At 34.6% G+C, this 20,907-nt stretch overlaps 1 protein-coding gene across 1 annotated transcript in view; it reads right to left on the bottom strand.

Moving 5' to 3' along the window:
- Window positions 1–233: 233 nt before the first annotated feature.
- Window positions 234–20,907, bottom strand: part of LOC117328138 (glutamate receptor ionotropic, kainate 2-like) — a 169,886-nt gene continuing 149,212 nt past the window's right edge. Inside the window, exons 7-14 of the mRNA XM_033885526.1 lie at window positions 19,738–19,890; window positions 16,136–16,237; window positions 15,125–15,226; window positions 12,783–12,998; window positions 10,857–11,417; window positions 10,228–10,453; window positions 9,217–9,476; window positions 234–4,483 (exon numbers count right to left, since the gene is read on the bottom strand). Coding sequence (XP_033741417.1) covers window positions 4,217–4,483; window positions 9,217–9,476; window positions 10,228–10,453; window positions 10,857–11,417; window positions 12,783–12,998; window positions 15,125–15,226; window positions 16,136–16,237; window positions 19,738–19,890 — 1,887 coding nt within the window. The 3' untranslated portion in view covers window positions 234–4,216. The remainder of the gene's footprint in view (window positions 4,484–9,216; window positions 9,477–10,227; window positions 10,454–10,856; window positions 11,418–12,782; window positions 12,999–15,124; window positions 15,227–16,135; window positions 16,238–19,737; window positions 19,891–20,907) is intronic.

Here is a 20,907-nt window from a genome sequence, read left to right on the forward strand (position 1 = left end):
TAAACATAAGTCCCCATCAGGTAAACGTAAGTCCCCATCAGGTAAGTCGCTAGTAGATATGTATATCGTGCCGAAACTGTTGAAAAGTAGATGTAATATCTAAATCATGCAATGAATAGAGAGTATCTATTATTTTGTTTGGTCTGGAATAAATGCTCTGTCTAAACCAGAAGTGAACAATATCGGCAGACACACAATATACAGTAATGAATGAAACGATAAAAATACCCTCCATCTTTTATACACAATTCGTTTTAATTTTCATTTCTTACAACATTAATAACACATTACTCTCACATTTTGAAAAAAATTAGTAACATTTATATATACATGATAAATATATTTTATCAAAAGAATACTGAATGAATCAACATATTTTAAACTAATTTTTTTTAAACATAAACTATATCAACAAATTATACACTGCAATATGGGGAGTATGTGTATGATATGCCTGTTGTAATCGGTCGGGAACACAATAATACAGCCGGTATATTTGGCCCCCTAAACATATCCAGGTTTCAGAATTATGGCTACACTGAACAGTCATCATCTCGCACAATATATGGGATACATTCGATGATAATTAACGAACGAAACCGTTAACATGATTAACTAGCTTCGTCAACACTGACCAGCAACACATTGTTTGAACACATATATCAATAAGAAACGGTCGTGATTAACAGACAGTGTCCTGAATTCCATATTCTCTCTTTTTATGACGAGTTCTGATATTTACATTTCCAATCCAAACTAATATGCATCGTAAATTGATATGGATGTAGACTACAAATTACACAATAAACTAATTGTGAATTTGAATTTGAACTAAGTACATTTAAATAAGTTTTGAATTCCTATAAATATCAAAGTTGTACTGAAAAAATAACACTTCTTTGTAAATGATTATGAAGCAGTGTACAGAGTGTGAATACGAGAAGATACAAATATGGGGATATTGATGCAGGATGGGTAAAATGTATCAGAAAGTATCAATAAAGCTGGCAATCTCATACTGACGGATATGCTTCCTTTTAAGCGAAACCAGTCGTGCGAACTTTTGTATTACATATTTTATGTTAAAGTGCAAACTCGGCCAGTATCACTCCTTTATGTTCAATGGCAACACACGCAGCACTTTATAGGTGAATGATCCCTCAATTTATAACCTAATATTTTTCAAAAAATTCAGGAAAAGTTTAACAACAGTGTGTGATAGATTGACAGTTTAACATGGAAACATTACCGATATATCATTCGTGATGGGGTCCCACTTATATTCATATATTGATATGACTATACCTAGTTTATGACAGTCCATCAAACATTAAACATAATGACTATTCCTTGTTGTTGCCAGTCCATTAAACATAAAACATAATGACAATTCCACGTTGTTGCCAGTCCATTAAACATTAAACATAATGACAATTCCATGTTGTTGTCAGTCTATCAAACATTAAACATAATGACTATTCCTAGTTTTTACCAGTCCATTAAACATTAAACATAATGACAATTCCATGTTGTTGTCAGTCCATTAAACATTGATGATAATGACAATTCCATGTTGTCAGTCCATTAAACATTGATGATAATGACAATTCCATGTTGTTGCCAGTCTATCAAACATTAATTATAATGACAATTCCACGTTGTTGCCAGTCCATTAAACAATAATGATAATGCTAAATGAAACTTTATGTCAGCTCATTAAACATTAATCACCATAAATATTCCTAGTTTATGTCAATCAAGTAAACATTAATCATAATGACCATTCGATGGATACAAATCAATAAATATAAATAAATGTACACACATAGAAAATCATAAACACATATACGCATCTCTCTTTCGTTTCACCTTGCTCTTTGTATCACAAATCTATATTTGCTCCCAGATTAGACATTCATCATCAAATCAATCTTGTGTTCACGATAAAACTCACCTGTGCACTTATGTGCATCCATATGAGGAAACGACAGGCAAATTTAGAAAATTACGCAATGATGCATGTCCATGGCGTGTTTTTATTCATCAGCTCTGTCATGTAAAAAGGGCGTACATAGGAGTTCATCAGTGGTGATGAGTATTATTTACAAATGTTGATTGTTGATTTTGCAGTAGAAAATAAGCGTTAGTTTTTTCCGCAAGAATTGTATCCGAGGAATGCCATTCGGAATCCACATATTGTTAACGACATTATACAGATATATTCTGTCTAACATATTAAGGACAATATCACTACACACACCATATCGGTTTGATAGCAACACCGCCCTAAATTATATAAAATGCTTCTTTGGAACCGCCACTCTAATGAAGCCATGTATATTTCTTTCATACATACTTAAGATATAAATGTAAATATCATTTATCTATATTTCTCAGTATACATCACTTTATATATAATTATATATACACGCATTTTCATATATATTATCTATATACATATGTTACAGACATTTAATAATATGTATGCTTCCAAAATATACATTACACTTTCATCTGTGCTTATCCTAATATCTTGTCGTCTATACATAATGAAATGGATAAAGGCGTTATGAAATTATAATGTTATATACAAACTGGACATACGTCACATATCTCGTATGCATATATTTTATTGTATGTACACAGTGTGCAGGTTATTAGCTGGATCTGGCCAAGGTGCATACCTTTGATTTGAATTGAAATTGATAAACCAAATATCATTTGCTCATTCGTGTTTTCAGGAGTATACTTTAAAATAAACATTTTCCTTTTGCAACATATCGTATGCTTTCAAAAGATTGCATAAGCAAACTTCAAATAGAAATATACTCTTCATGTTTATGCTTTGCTTGAGTCCTCCTTTCACTAATAGGTCTTAAAACATTTACTCGACGTATCTCATATATTCAAGAAAATGGCGTCTTTTATCACATATGACTCGGTGATAATTTTGATATCTTATTCGGACAAATACATCAATATAACACCCATCCTGTAGTTGTGATACAGTGTTTCTACTGTGTATTACTTTATGACGCACTATCTGTTCTTTTTAAAGGTGAAACTTAAGAAATTGATTTAATTTGAATTAGAAAATGTTCAGATGACGTCAATGAGTTAAACGTCTTTTTCTATGCTGATACACATATAGTGGTGAAGTTGTTTGATGGTTATATACTTTTAGGTAAAATAGTAGGGGTCCGATAATGTCCATATCAATTTCACCTAGACATAGCTATAAGTACGCCTGACCAACATAACTTTCTCTTTGGTTTCTTTCTATGAGTAAAGTCATAAGCAAGTATAGCAACGTGATACGCAGTTATAGGGAAGATAATCATTGATAAATTATCACACTATTGGAAAACATGTATTTGAGTTTGGTTTTATGATTTTTATGAGCATTGATTATCCGATATCTGAACTTACCAAGTTAACTTCAAAATATTGAAAAGGTGTATGTTTATCTAAACTTATATTGTTTTAGAATTCATTATCAGTTATAATTGATTAAACACCATTTACAGGTCAGTTAATAATACCGTGTATCACTCTCGAAGTTTACAGTTAAATTGCTGTAAATAAACTGGATGAACTACATACATTTTTTTTCAGCTAGAGGCAAGCACTGATACAGAGTTTTGACATCAGCATTATTATATAACAGTTCTTATAGTATTTCTTGGTTTGCATGGCATTTAAAATTCAATATTTGTGTCTTGCCAAAAGAGCGCATCGCCGCAGAGTATTTAGGTTTCAATGATCGGCCTATCGGGTCTATACATATTAAGTTCTTTCGGCCAGTCTAGTGTACGCAGAAGGGCTAATACCGTAAGGCACTTCCCGATTACTGTAGAAAATCGCCATCTACAATGACTGACTTACGAGTTTCAGTCTCGGCTATGGGGACACATGCAAACTGCAGGATCGGGGCATTTTATGTCAATTTCAATGTTAAATGTTTCAAATTACTGCAAATTGGGATCGCGGCTACTTGGTATTAATGTTGTGGATGCCATGAACAATAATAAATTAAGATGAATGAAAAAAAGTTGTGGAATCATCAACTCTTGTGATCACCAGTGGTTGATGGATATATGAGCCAACAGCGTCCCCGTATCATTATAAGCCAACGATATCACACATTCAATATGGCAGACCAGCTGTCATTGAAAACATGTGACACTGCTATACATATCTACAACTGTAGCGATCGCTACGTATCGGTATCACTGTAGTCCACATGTAGGTAGCCTCCTTCACCGAACTGAAATTCCTTCGACGGCTGGTTCGGCGACTTTTTCATCTCGTGTAATGCCAACATGCCGTTTGGCGAGTCCACTTGTACATCTGTTAATGGACAATGCGTTATGTGTCTTTTCTTACACTTTGCACAAGTTCGTTTAAATTTTGGCTTTTTTGACGATCCATGGCAGCGAACAGCAAACCTGAGCTCTTCGGCCATCTCTGAACATAAGGATTGCTGTAAAATAGTAAAATTACAATTAAATCAAATATGGAAAAACATAAACAAAGCTGCAGCATCACTCTTCATATCAATTTCATATATATCATTACCTACTCTGGGGTGATTGTTTACAAATGATTTTTAATGTTGTGGTATTCATAAAGAATCATTTCAGCCAAGAAAAGTATGCTAGGAATACAATAAAAAGAAACTATATTCAAGTAATTGCAATAATTATAAACAATTATATTAATACATTTCGCTTTGCTTCAAAATTTCAAAATGATCCTGGATTATGTTTTGGCATGGCTCATAAGTGGCAGATTATAAAGAAAAATCCGTTTACATATATATGAAAGAAACGGTACGGTGTTGATATGAAGGTAAATAGTATGGTTATTTGAAAACAAAAACAAAAGCAAAAACATACCTAATCCATTGATATTTCGAAATAGTCATTATACATAGACAATGTAGAATAGTTCAGTTGGACTACCTAACCAATATATCTCCTTACAGTAACTACAAACCACCGTCTCGATGTTTGTTTCAGTGGATGATGTGGGTTAATAGGGGATTTGCATTGGATGTTTGACGTAGTTACAAGATAATGTATTTAAATATGTAATGTGTCCTATTACACGAACCGATTGACTGAACATAACACTTTCCGGAATGAACATGACACGTGAGTTGTTTATTGGTACATGTATTAGGGGCCTCTCCATCACAAGTCGTGTCAGTGGATGTACATCAGAAGCTCCTTACATACATTCCTGTTTCAGTAAACACAACATTGCATACGTGTGAAATCCTTTGTGTTCCCCTATAAGTTGTACACCGTTGGCATTTTAAGTATATCCGCCCTCCAACTTTCAAGTTATCAAACTGCCAAAGTCAAAGATTGAGATAAAAAAGTATTCATCATATATGATCTGAACATAAATCTCCAAGACGACATCAAATATTTGAGAATAGGACCGGGAAATACGTACCCAATAGTGGTGTGACTTCGTTTCGTGGATCGATATTTTACTTTGCCCCCCCCCCCCCCCCCCCCCCCCCCCCCCCCCCCTTCTAAATTTGCTAAACAGTAATGCATATTTGAGAAAAATTTAATATTTTGGAAAGTATCTGGGATGTGTGTATGATCCGTAAACTGTGAACTTTATATTATTAATCAAATAAACTGATTATCGAAGCCTCTGACCAGGAAGACAGTACAAAAATAGTGGGTTAACTGACAGCGGTCCAATGACCTCATATATAGCATTTACTTTAAAATTTTGTAACAACGCAAGATATAATTAGTAACTGTTAAATCATCTGATACCGATGTAATAAATGCACAAGTCTTACATAGCAATGGAAAGGGAAAGAAGCAACATTATGTTGACTACCTCCTTCTGCTAAGCAAATCATATGGGAATAGTGCGCACAAACGATTGGGGAATTCAAGGTAATTTGAAATAATTGTATCTTGATGAAACTGCATGAAGTCGACAATGATGCAGTGAGTACCATAAAGTCATATTATTCTTACATTGGACTTAGACAGAAATAAGGTTAACGGTTTCAGCAGTTATGAAAACAAATAATAACAGTCCCAAATAATGATAGCTGTATAAATAACAAAATAGGACTATTCAGGACGTCAGCAGCTGTGCAAACAACAATCTTTAACAGCCTATCCCTAAGCTGTGATTGCAATGAAATAGAAATCATTCAATTTTGACGGTGATGCAAACAAGAAACAGTAACTGCACAAGACTACATTTGCATTGAAAGTAACAGAAAGAAAAAAAACTACAATTGCCAACAAAATAGCAAAATTTATTATTTAGACATTTGAGTTACTCTTGAAATAATAAACAATAACTCTCAGGCTGTTAATTGCGATGGATATGAGAAACTAAAAATGTTCAACTTTTGTTGGCGATAGAACAATGCAATACATTTCAAGACTCCCATATATGTTAAGAAAGAACAAACGACATTCTTAGACAAGCTTAAAGCTGGGGATCGCTAAGGAAAAAACGACCGAAACTATTATTTGGATAACCAAAATCGATTCCAGCCCTCAAACGTGATGTGGATAATAAAGAATAATTCAAGTCGTGGATAGCGATGGATAAGGAACAGTTTGGATTGAAGTCAACGGTAGCTATATAATTAACGTTTTCACAATCTAGGGTTTTGGTAACCAACATCAACAGACATACTTAATGGTAAAATGTAAAGGTTACAGTGTTTATAAAAATTCAATAATTTCTTCCAAATAGGGATAGAAGCGATATAATATAAAGTCAGAACCAACCATGCATTTCTTCCTCTGCTGTTTTCACAAAGACGTACTATGATTTTCAAAATATGCTCGAATTACAACTGTTTGTGACACGGGTTATGGTTATTATCGTAAATAAGTCCAAATATGACCATATCAACATATTTTCTTCCTCAATCGCTACTATGAATAATATTTTCAACAACAGTTATGCCATCAATGTTTGGTATGGTATTGTTTCTTTTACGAACATTTAAATCGTACGACGAAAATAATCAACATGAAATAAGTGTTGCTAAATATTTCCATTCCAAGGTAAAGGGGATTTCCTGTCCTCGGGTAATTAGCCATTTACACAAGGTAATTGACTCCAGAAGGTAATTAAAGGCGAATGTACGTACATTTAATAAAAGACAAGGAAACAATTGTTTCTTGTAAAGATATACAGCAATACCATCGTTTTAGCAAATGTTATCTCTATTAACTTGGCAAACTTCCCAGCTATCACTAATTGATTCGAGGGCAAGGTTTAGTTTATGGTTTTGTTTTTTTATTATTTTGTAACTGTTGCATCTGAAGAGAAGATATAGCGACAATACTGCTGACAAGCTGTACAAACACGCAATTTAATGCCAATTCTATCGCAGACGTCACCACTACTATCACCATGACATTAGATTAACGTTGTCGCGATTGACATTTAAAGTATTTCAGTAGAAAGAAATCTTTAATTAGTTAAGGAGTATTACATTTTCAACGGCAATGCGCTATCTACAGGGTTTAATCTATCTTGCGTATGCATCACATCTATGCATTTGCAACTCAGTGTCGCGTTCAAATTCATTCTATTTTCGTCGGCAGATTTTATATTAAAACGTAAAAGGTGAAATACAGATCTGGTTATGTTGGTTTGTAAATCTATTTAAACTGTAGCTAACGTCATTTACTGGTATGGAAGATATAAGAAACAGCTATTATCGTTATTTATCAGTTCATCTAATATGGATCGCGCTAGAATTAACCATCATTGTTTTATGTAAACATTATAGATTTGAAGTTGGTACGCTTTTTTTTTTTTATTAATTTCTATAATATATTTTCGCATGTGTCAATCAAGTTTTATCAAGTTAAGACCGGATATTGGATAATTTCGAAGAAATCTAGAATATCATTTTCTACTGATTAGCATTTAGAGGTATTGGGCGGGATATTTACGATTCTCGGGACTAAAAATCCCGAGCAAAGCGTACAATTCAATCATTTGAACAATGTATCATTTTAAAGTAGCAGGCCCAATATAATTCTTAATCGCATCGATTTATTCATGTTACTGTTACATCATTGTATCTCTGTGCTGATTTATAAGACGGGTATGAAGAATTATTCAATAGCTCGCTATGCTATATGCTATATGACATTAAAAAATGTACGTTTGTGTTAACAAACGTTGGGAAAAGGACATTTGTGTACAGAACATAAATATATCAATAACATAATTGTGGAGTGATGATGCAGTAGATTGCATGCTTTCCTTTCTTTCACAAAGAGTACAAACAAACGATTCCCTAGCCGTCGTCAACAAGCTTATTTTCAACTGCCCTTCCATAAGGCTTTGTCTATTACAGTTGTTTCGCCCCACATTAAGATAATTTACTGCTCCCACCCGGCAAGGTGGATTGACATTATAATTATTTTTATAAGTATTTTAAAATAAATAAAATGTAAATGAAATTGTGTGTGTATTAAGTGGATATTGTTTTTCTCAGACGGTAATTTTGTTTGAGCAACTAAAGATTGAAAATTGAATAATTGCATATTTAATGGAAACTGTAATGATACAAAATAAATCTAAAGAAGCAAGTCTGTGGAAACAATAATCTTACCCGTTGACCTTTCCAGTCATATACACGCCGGCACTAAACCAACCGAGAAAATGGCTATGTACGTGTCAATCAAATTAAAATAATTAAACGTCAAACCGAGCAATATTTTGGTATGATTTTTTGAGAAATAGTTCGCTTGATAATCTTCCATGTTGATTATTTCGGTCAATAACATATTAGTACAACTACAGCGAATCTACCATGGCGTTTCTTTGTTTATGTTATACCTACGGACAGGTATTAATTTCTAATGCCGTTTTACAAAACATATAACAATATACCGAACCTGTATATGAGTCATACGTACCTTAGTCTTATAGTTTGTATGATATCATTCAGAAATCGTAATTCAATATACAAACGTTATATGAAGCTTATATCACAAACTGATACTTACTTAATCAGGCGACACCGATATGCTATTTATATTCGTAAAATAGTACTCTATTTTGCATCATGAAAGACTAGGGAAATCGATAAATGAATAAAGTTGACAGCAATGGATGAGGGAAAACTCTCTAATATAATATCTTGTTGATAACAACGGCACTAGGAAATATTAAATAAAGCAAATTTCTAACCTTGTCTTCCCGGGCGTTTCGCCTGGATTTCCAAAGGAACTCTAAAATGGCGACAAAGACGGCCAGCGCCAGACCACCAAGTAACACTACGAAGATACCCCCAACGTTCTCCACGCCCAGGGCGTTGGCCTTGGACTCTTTCTGTTCCTCTCGACTACATTTGCTCGTACTTTTCCACCACTTATTGTATAACAACTGTATTCGTCCCTCCTCCTGCATTTGGAGGATGGCCATTGACAGCCGGTCTCGTAGGGGAGAATCTGTGAGAAGAATCAGATATGTTTACTCATTTTCCTAAACTAAACTGACACTTAAGATACTTATTTTTACTACAGCTTATACATATGTAGATATGGAAATACTTATTCATTCGCGATTACGTGACTCATCTGTCTGTCGTCTGGGGAAATGTCATTTTGTATTAGTCTTTTCGCCATTTTGTGACTGTGATTGTTCTATGGTATCAAAAGAAGGAAACCATAATGCGCGGAAATCAAAAATCAAAAAGGAAATTTAGAGGTTGACATAGTACAGCCAAAATGAATAAAATTGCACATTACAGTTGTCTTCTTTCTAGAACTTACCTGTGGTACCAGTCACAAGGCATGTTTCGATATGCAAACGGTGCTGATTATATTTGATAAACATCAGAAAAAAAAGTTCGATTAGGTTGTTTTGTGTTATTCTCCAGAAATCTCCCTCACAATTACAAGTATACGAATAAATTACCCAACTTAAAGTGAAACGGAGGTATCAAAAGCAATGTAATACTACAAGAAATGGGAAAATATCAAATGAATATATGTTTAGTTTGTCCAAAATGCGACTCCTGTGTGTTTCTGGTGATGTTAAGGATTAAGATAGTTTATTCTTAATTGTGCCTTTCCATCAAGTTTCTGTAGAAAGGTGACAACTAGCAAGCAAGTATGATGGGGCAGTAGACTACGTATCTATATATCAATTATATACTGTTTCATACATGGACTCGGTGTCGGGGAACTTGTCACTCACCCATTGGTGTACCTATCCCGAATCCTTTGGAATCTAGTAGACCACCAATTTGCATTAACTTGCAGTTCCTCTGCGTTATATACTCTATAGATGTAGATTCCATGAAGAAAGCATAATTTTCGTCCATAGTTCTTCTAATTCCTTCTTCCATAGAATTTGTTAACACACTAGGGTCTTTACTCTTCATGAAGTTCCACATTTGTTGATAAAGTTCGATGTTGGAATCCTGAAATTAAATTGATTTTGATGCATATGAATCTGACGTAATTGATATATGTGATATCCATAGTCATTATGTTACTGCTGTGTTCCCTACAATGTTGCTGACACCACCCTATATATTAGCTCTTGAAATGATTTTCCTCAGTGCAATTGATACTGATAATGTTGTTCGTGCTGATTTTTAAATACATTTTACCATTCTTCCATTGAATGCCATGTATGTGCTTTCTCCTTATTTGTTTGAAATCAAATCAGCATTTACAAAATGAATGTAACTAAATGTAAATTTCTTACAGATTCCATTGAGAGTATTAATGCTTTCATTCCACTTTGGTGACCACATGGTGCTATCATTAATTCCTCTTATAGATATCTTCAACAAAAGCTTGTGCTTCTGTTATACGTACCCTAAAGAATGTCATTGTTGATCCACCTTCTAACGTGCCGTAGGAAATTTCTGTCTGCTTTGCTAGGTCCTCGGCACTTTCTATGGGAGAATCCATTCTCTCAACTGTCAAGAACGCAGCTAAATTAGCTGTGTATGAAGATATGATAATAAGAGTGAAAAACCACCACGTGCCACCTACTATTCGGGTTGACACAGCTCTGGGGTTGATATCTGATCCCTGCTGCATGAGAGTCCCTACAGTGAACCAGAAACTGTTTGACAGGTTGAATGTATTTTGTACTGTGTCGGTTTCTGGGTTACATGGATGGGGATTATACCACTCATACGGGCTAAACCGTGCCAATACAAATATGCTAAAGCTGACTAACAGGTATGCTGCTATCACATATATCCATATTTCAATAGCAAGAGGATTAAGAAACGAGAAGAGTCCTGGTTTTTCTCGTTTTGGCATTCGAAACAAGATGCTGATTCCAAGGTTAAGGAATGGCTTTGTGAAGTCTATGTATTGCTCCCGCTCGTAACTGATGGTCAGGGCCGCAACTGCGATGTCCGCTTTCTGTAACAAGTGACAATATGGCAATACAGATATGGAGCAAAGGTGTTAGCTTAACGTAAAGTACGTGTAACGAGAGGCAATAGAATCTTGTTTACAATACCGAAAACTCAATTGCAAAATGTTAACATCATCATGAATACGAAAACCTAATTCAAACTCAAAATGAATTAAACGAGTTCGAACTATGTGAAAATCTACATTTTCATCGATACCTTTGAAAATGTACAAAGACAATACGTAGGCAATGAACTGTAAACAATTTTTTTGCGCTTTTCAGTCTTTTTGTAAGTTGTCTTATGTTTGCATTGATGGGATGTGATAAAATTCTATCAAATACAAGGTATGAATATAGCTTTAAATAATGACATGTGACGCGTATGACTTCAACTTTTACTATGTGAAAGCAGTCGTAATTGCATCTACAATCGGCTGTCATGGCAACGATAAGGACGAGGATTTTACCACAGTGTTGGATCTACGAACTTTCATGAATAACGCGCAAAACGTTCTACAAAATACTTTATTCTTCTGGAAATTATCTACAAATGATTAATTGAATTACTATGCACTGTGTTTGTGTATCAACATTTGTTCGTTTCTATAATACTTTGTGTGCATACATTAAAATTCGATGGGTATTCGCGTTACATATGATTATTGCGAATAATAACAAAATTGAATCGCACGCGAATATTATCGACTATACATACAGTATTGGTTTTGCCGTAAAAAGTTTCATTCTTAACGCTGCCTATACATTTTTGCCAAGTGGAGAGAAAATGAACAAAAAAAGAAGCAGATTGAACTTAATAGTTGTTTTTGTTCTCAGAAGCATTGATATATGAAATAATGTAATTATCTTTTTCAGGAATAGGAATTGGAAACAAAATAAGGAGCCTACTTAAATCGTTTACGTGTTGCACGCAGACAGTTAGTTATCTATAAAACACAAACAGAGGACCAATGTGGTGCCAACGGAACTACTCGGCATATTTACCTATGACGACAATGTCTACCTTAGTAAGGATGCGCTTGGTTAGGCTGTATGAACTACAATATGTATTTCTTTAGTCATACAAATTGGGAGGCATACGAACATTCGCAATGCTAATACGGCCTCATTTTATCTGCGGTCGTTTGGGTGATGATTAACGTGGTCTGTTTGATCATTATGTTTTGTAGAGCTTTCAACATATCAACTTATTAAGATATAATGAATACATTATTGTGTAACTGATACACATGGTTCAATAAATAAACCATGCTGGGGAGACAATAGACTGAACAAAAGTCAAAACACTTGAACGGCAGCTTTATCTGATTTACTCGAGTGCAGTGATACAAGGTATTGATGGATATACTTACCCTTTCCACAAGTTGGCCGATAACACCGTTCCACTGCCCCTCATTAAGGACACCATATTTACCGTCAGGGACCTGTTTTATTTTGTAATCAAAGTGCACAATATCAGATATTTCCTTTAACAGATCCACACAAAAGCCCTCATAGAGATTATTCCCATACTTTTCCTGGTCTGGATCGTCTTTCAATTCATCTTTGATCATAACGTACGGATCGTCCTACAAACAGAGACATCAGACATTATGTTGTGACAGCTAAAGTTTTGAGCCAGGCACATACGTTACTGTTTATATTACGTTCCGTGTCCCAAGACACAAATAAAATGATACCTCTTACAGAAACTACTTCTTAGCCTTTCAACTAAATAAAAAGTATTTAAAGATGGGTCCCTGCCTTTATTGCGCTCAATTTGCTTTCTCTTTATTTTTTTTCTATTATTCCCGGACTGTCTATGTTATGAGCTATGCGGTAATATCAAATTTGTCAAGTAACTCGCCGTATAAGTAATAAAACTAAAATATTTTTTCTTTGATTTATCTATGTCCCGCATTAAGCCGCCTTCTTGGCGTGTCAGGTCGTGGAAAACAAAATTTGGAAGGAAACAGACAGTCACATGATAATCATGATACCTAAATACATAATTCATTTTCTCGATCAAAACAATACCACAAATGAAGTAATGTCACGGGCATCGTCAATCCGCAAGTTTAGCCTCATTCACAATAGTACACCGGATAATTGAATATAAGGCGGGAACCTATGAAATCGGAGAGTATGTCTTTTAATTTTATTACATATACTGCAAGCTACTTTAAAAACCAACTGGTATTAACGCGGAGCTCATAAATTAGGCAATCCAGGGGGAAAAAAAGTATTAGATATTTTCAGGGGGTCAAAAATTGAGAGTAAATATGCGGCAACCGATCCTTAATAAATTAGCACTGCTTTCCTCTACCTCAACAGTCGAAGGGAAAACAGAGGGGAATTAAAAATTAGAAACATTGTAATAAAAAATAGTACAGCAACATTATCTCTATCAAACAACTAAAAGTAAAACAAAATGTCTGTTTACCCTGACTTGTGCTATGTGACTCATGTAATATGTATTGCTAAATTCAACATGTCATTTAATTGCGGTGAAAGTCGTATCATTTTGTCTATAACAGTAAACATGTCCGATAGAAAAAAATCCTGGCTATATATTAACTTGAAGTTTCAGAATGCCTACGCATATAAATGTAAGCTGTTTATCCTGTTAAGAATTACTTCAGCAGCATGATCTTTAATCGTTCTTCATTCGGTTAAAAGTTAGTTACTGCACATTGCTTTGAGTGAAAATACATGGACCAACATTTTAGTTTACAATCAGCGTTAAAGTAGAAAACTCCAATAAATCATCATTATCGCTGATGATCATGTGGTCGAATGCTTAATGAACTAGTGGTGTACAAGTATATATCATATACACTCAGAAGAGTAAACAAATATCTCCGTGCGGCTAGTGAGTTTCTCCGCAAACCCAATCGTGTTTTCCTATATACGTTTTCTAGTTGACCGATAAAAGATGCAATTAAAGTTATTTCCTTTTCGCACTGTGAGCCTTCTTTTGATCGTAACAAGGTTCATCTATTGATGTCATATTTCAGAGTTAAGGGTAGACTTTTCCAATTTATCACCATCACGGTAAATCAATCAATGCCAGTTAGTCATTGAAGCATGGGTAGAACTACATACAAATAATCGGTTCCATGGGTTGTTTGGTTCCAACAAGCAGATTACACTACTCTTCTACTGTGGCTGTACATGGACTTAAGTGATGATATAGCAGTATCTTATCTTGTATATTACATATTGCACTTACCCGTGTGAATAATTCTGCTTTGGCTGCACAGGGAAGTAAGTGATAACAAACCAGTATTATATCTCGTGTATTACAAATAACATTACCGGTGTGAATAATTCTACTATGGCTACAAAGGGGAGGTAAGCTATGATTTATCAGTATCCTATCTCGTGTAGTACAGATCACATTACCGGTGTGAATAATTCTACTATGGCTACAAAGGGGAGGTAAGCTATGATTTATCAGTATCCTATCTCGTGTAGTACAGATTACATTACCGGTGTGAATAATTCTACTATGGCTACAGAGGGGAGGTAAGCTATGATTTACCAGTATCCTATCTCGTGAAGTACAGATTACACCACTCGTGTGAATAATTATAATATGGCTACAAAGGGGAGGTAAGCGATGACATACCAGTATATTATCTCGTGTATTACATATTATACTACCTATGTGAATTATTCTACTTCAGTTACACAGGGGACAGAGATGACATACCAGCACGGTTGTGATCACTAATGTTTTGTTGCCCAATACTCCAACTGGATTACTTTCTTTATAGGTAAAATTAAAGCCGCTCTCGTGCGTCCAAAATCCAGCCTACAATACAATGATATGGAGAATGTCGTTAGTTTGTCATTAACTCTGGATTATCCTGTTGTAATTACAATGAAATATTAAAACGCAACAATACATCTATGTACTTGGACATTTTGCAAGAAATGGCAAGGCATGACAAGTGAGAAAATTCTTTCTACTACAATGTAGGTGAATTTGCTAGTAGTACCTATATATTTATGGATAGACATTGTAGTATAAACGTTTGCATTCAGTATACTAACCAACAGAAAGCTACAGAAGAACGAAGAATAAAGCGTATCAAAGTGATATTTTTTCTTAAGGGAATAACAACACCACAACATAAATAATGCTTTCATTGTAACGGTTGGTACCATTTATGGTAAATCAGATAAATAAGGAATTAGCAGAATTTGGATAAAACCTCATTCTATCTATATCATATCGTATGGTAATATTCAACTAGATTGCATTATATTTGCACAATCCGGTATTCTAGGAATTATAAGGACAGATATCAACTGCACAGGATTCTGTTAATAATTGCCATGGTGTTCAATTTAGCCTAATTTTGATAAATGAATATCAAATTCATGTGTGACGAATTAGATGACGCTGTTTAAAGAGGCCATAGGTTAAAGTAATGTTCTCGTATACATATAGTATCAAAACTATCCTTTCGTTAGAGAAATCCGTTGACAGATCATGCCAAACGATAGACTTTTTTTTGTTGTACAGGGGGCCAAATATTTACACATCAATTACCGTCGTCATGCTCATACTCCAATTAATTCGAAAGTATCGATTCCTAAGTAAGGTTTAGCTTTTAGTTAAGTGTTTTACGAATTGTATATACAATTTCAACATTGCTATAAAGTAAAATGAATTAATGTGGGCTTTTTTCTATGTTTAAAAAAATGCATTACTTACCTTGTATAGACCTCTTTGATTGAGCTGCATTACGTCTAGTTTAAAATCCAATCGCCTGCCCTGATGTAGTCTTATTTCCCCCGTAAGTCCGCGCACATGTGACTGGTGAAATAACAAGATGAAATTAGCAGTGGTGAAATTGTGTTTTATCCACTATCCTAACTAAATCGGGTACAAGTTGATCTGACGGGCTTCTTGACAGTTATAACAAGATAAAATGATACATTATTCTCTCAAATGGGACATAATCAATTAACTAATCACTAGTCGGTGCCCGCTATAACATATCACAATAAAATAGGATTTTAACATAAACCATTTGAGATGAAAACTCTTTGCAACGCCATTGTTTCTGTTCTTCGTGTATGTCAACTTTCCGTGACGGTATTTAACTGATAGTGAAACCATACTTCTAATACATATAACAGCTTGTTGAAAAACATAATATTTTATAACATATACATTTCCATGGAAATTCAATTAAAGACATACACTTTCGCATCAGTTTCAAAAGTTCCAAAACAGATAACTGTTATTCAGTGTACCCGGAATGTGTAAGCTGAAAGACACAGAAAATTGTATTTCACTCTTCTACATATTAGATTGCTTCCAAAGAGGATGTTAGTTTGGATGATACTCCGTAGGTTCCGGTGAATTTATTGGAAACCAATTACTAGCTTTGCATTCAACATGGAGTTGCAATTTCCTGTTTAATCATCTCCGAACCTCTGCTGAGCAATTCAAGGCTGCAAAACACGTTTTACAGTGAAGCGTTGCAGGAAACCGTTAAGCTCTGTATATTATCCTGACAATGGTGCAGCAGGCGAACGTTCCCAACAACAAGTATTGACAAATTAAACAACTCAAGTCGGCTTATAGCAGATCGTGGGATTTGTTGCGGAATTAGACATGTGCTGCTCGCAAGTTATCGTCAATCCAGGTAAATATTTAAAGAAGAAATTGATTGACATTATTTTACTACTACTCTTGAAATTGCATCTTATCCAACGCAAGAAGACTTGTATAAACTGCATCATAGTGAATATGTCATAAAAGGGAATACACGCATACTGCCATTAGACATCATTAAAAAGTGCACCACGATAGAGTTATTCTTACTCTCCTGCAAGGTAAATCATGTTGTGCCCCGAGACCTGCATCAGTAGTTACCAGTGAAAAATGCCAGTAAACAACAGAAATGGTAGTATGCATCGGTATACATTACCATTGTGATGTAAGATCTAGATCAGTATTAATTACTATCGTAATGTCATATCTACATCAGTATTAATGTCAATGATGATATAAGATTCACATCAGTTTTATTTACCAAAGTTTTGAAAGATCTCAGTAAGTATTATTTGCGGTGGTGATGAAAGATCTATTTCAGTTTTAGTCACCACCCTTATGTAAGATCTACATCAGTCTACATCAGTATTATTTACATTCGGTGATGTAAGATCTACATCAGTATTATTTACAACGGAGATGTAAGATCTAAATCAGTATTATTTACAACGGAGATGTAAGATCTACATCAGTATTATTTACAACGGATATGAAAGATCTAAATCAGTATTATTTACAACGGAGATGTAAGATCTACATCAGTATTATTTACTAAGATGGTTTAAGATCTACATCAGTATTACATATGTATTTGCCACGGTGATGTAAGATCTACATCAGTATCATTTACCATGGAGATGTAAGATCTACATCAGTATCATTTACCATGGAGATGTAAGATCTACATCAGTATTATTTACTAAGATGGTTTAAGATCTACATCAGCATTATTTACTTCGGTTATTTAAGATATAAACCAGGATTATCTACCAAAGATAAACATCAGTCTACATCAGTATTATTTACTGTGGAGATGTAAGATCTGCCCCAGTATCATTTATCACGGTGATGTAAGATAAACATCTGTCTAAATCAGTATTATTTACCAATTGTTTTTGTAGCTTTAAATCAGTATTACATGTATTTACTACGGAAATGTAAGATATACATCCCTCTACATCAGTATTATTAACCACGGTGATGGATGATCTACATCAGTATTATTTACCACGGTAGTGAACGATCTACATCAGTCTATATCAGTATCATTTACAACAGAGATGTAACATCTACATCAGTATCATTTACAATGGTCATTAAGATTTACTTCAGTCTACATCAGTATTATTTACAACGGAGATGTAAGATCTACATCAGTATTACTTATCACGGTGATATGAGATCTACATCAGTATTGTTTACCTCGGTGATGTAAGATCTACATCAGTCTACATTAGTATCATTTATTACGATAATGTAAGGTATACATCAGTCTACATCAGTTCCATCACAACGTTGATAAATAAATCTAAATTAGTAGCGATTGGCATGGCGATGTACAAGTCTATATTAGTAGTTACGAGGTTTGATTGATTTGTGAGCCTCGTATTGAAGGAGGCATCCAAGGATGTTCTTTTAAAGGCCTACTATTCTCTGACTATATAGGGCCGTGTACCCAAGGACTGGTCTCATTTGGTTAGTTTATATCGACGAGGTAGCACCCTAAAGTAAACAAAACAAGCGACTTTTGCAAAATGGACAAAATCGGTTTGGGTTAGGTTAAGGGTGAAAGAGTCTGTCATTGCCATGGCTGTCATCCTCGATTGTGGCTTTAAATTGATTGGGCATCCGCCTTATTCACCTGATCTCGCTCCATCAGACTTTCATCTATTTCCAAAACTGAAAACAGCTATTTCAGACACCCTTACCATATCCTTAACCCTAACCCTAACATGCAGTAGATGATTTTCTGAATAGCAAACAAAAGGAGGCCCTTAAACACCGCTGGAAAAGGGTTAAGATACTGAAGGGGCTTATGTTGAAAAATTATACAATATGTCCGGCAAAATTCAATTTCTTCAATATGAGGCTCACAACTTATCAACCAGTCCTCGTATTTCAATAATGATGTACATGTCTATGTAACCAGTGTTAATAACATTGGTGACGTAGCTGTCTACATTAGTATGAATTACCGTGATTATGTTCCTGCCTACATCAGTAATGATTACGATAAGTGTGTACCTGTTGGGTAGTATTTACCACGGTGTTGCACCTATCTGCATTAGTATTAACTACATTATTGTTAACAGTTACACGTTTATGGCGTCCTTTATTATTATGTAGTCTATGTTGTGCATCATTTGCAGTAAAAATTCGCATTCACGATAAAAAAGAATATAAACTAATAATAGCATGGGGAGGGACTATGGCATGATTTGATACTTACCATGCCGTACGGATTACCCTAAAGAGAGAAAGTTTACACTTTACCTCCTATATTACTATCTCTGTAGTTAATTATGTACTGATGCAAACTTTAGTGATGTTTTACTCTCTTTAAACGGACCAATGCTCATTCTATGGCAATGTAGTTGTTTTAATAAGATACTTTTCTTACGTTACCTTGGTTGTACCACGCACTATATACTTCGTGCCCTTTCCTTAATGAAGTAGAAATTGTTATGGAAATCTGTTGTACTGAAGCACTATTTTCAATCGTATTAAGATGATAACGTTGAAGTTATACTTACCATAGTGAGGAATTCATAGAGACTACTGCCAGTCGGCCAGACATAGTCAACATCACACGACACGTTCACTGGTCGGAATGCAACACTTCTGTCCATTTCCTCTAAAGCTTTGGCAAACAGTAGGACGGCATCAAACATCAAGGCGGACTCGTACTGAAATGTCATTTAGTTTATCATTGAAACATATACAACGCTAAATCACAAATACAAGATGACACAACACCTATGTACAACAGGTAAACATAAAGCAGGATCATAGAACATATCTGCGTTAAAACACGTGACCCATGGTACAATAGCAAATGATATACTGAAACATTCCTAACGACAAATATAAATTACTTATAAAAACAGTAGCAAATTATTAACAAACATCAAAAACATGAAATATTAAAAGTGTCATCGGATATTAAACACGGAATATACATGAATAATACAGTTAAAAGACATGGAACATTAAACAAAGCTTTATTTCTGCTATAGATGATTGATGTTTAAGTTGGGAACTGGCTCACATTTTCGTTCATCATACTATATATCATATACATATACGTACAAAGGTGACGCTCTAGCGATTCGGTAGTCAACCCAACAAGGTATAGAGTATTGTCTAGTGTTTTGTCTGCTGCCTGATTTATATCAAATGCAACATCGCATCATCACGAAATTACCACATCCTTACACAAACCAAATCGATACACAAACCAAATTAATTATGAATAGATCATACACAACATTAATCATCGGGACATATATCAGCCTTGAGTCCCGACACTTCACTAAGGATATGGTTTACACTCTAATACAATCCCGTGTCTTATCAATATTCCGCGACAAATGATACATTTACCCCGTGGCTACAAATACATGTTGCTGATGTACGGACCGTTTAAAAAAAAATAGACATAGAAAATATTTCTTTGTGAAGGTTTACAATTATGATAAAATATAATTTTCCAAAGCCTCCGGCACTTTCTTCCATCACTCGTTCTCATATCGGCAGTATTCGATACATCTGTATACAGCCTCAATATAACAGAACGAGATGATATGATTAGCTCAGTGCGATAAATTCGATTCGGTAAACAGCGGTGATGCATTTCCCATTTACACATACGCATATAAATTGATAATTTAAACAACACAAATGACACTTTTTAAATGAATTGA

This window comes from Pecten maximus, chromosome 5 (assembly GCF_902652985.1).
Source record: "Pecten maximus chromosome 5, xPecMax1.1, whole genome shotgun sequence".
In the NCBI taxonomy this organism is placed as follows: Eukaryota; Metazoa; Mollusca; class Bivalvia; order Pectinida; family Pectinidae; genus Pecten; species Pecten maximus.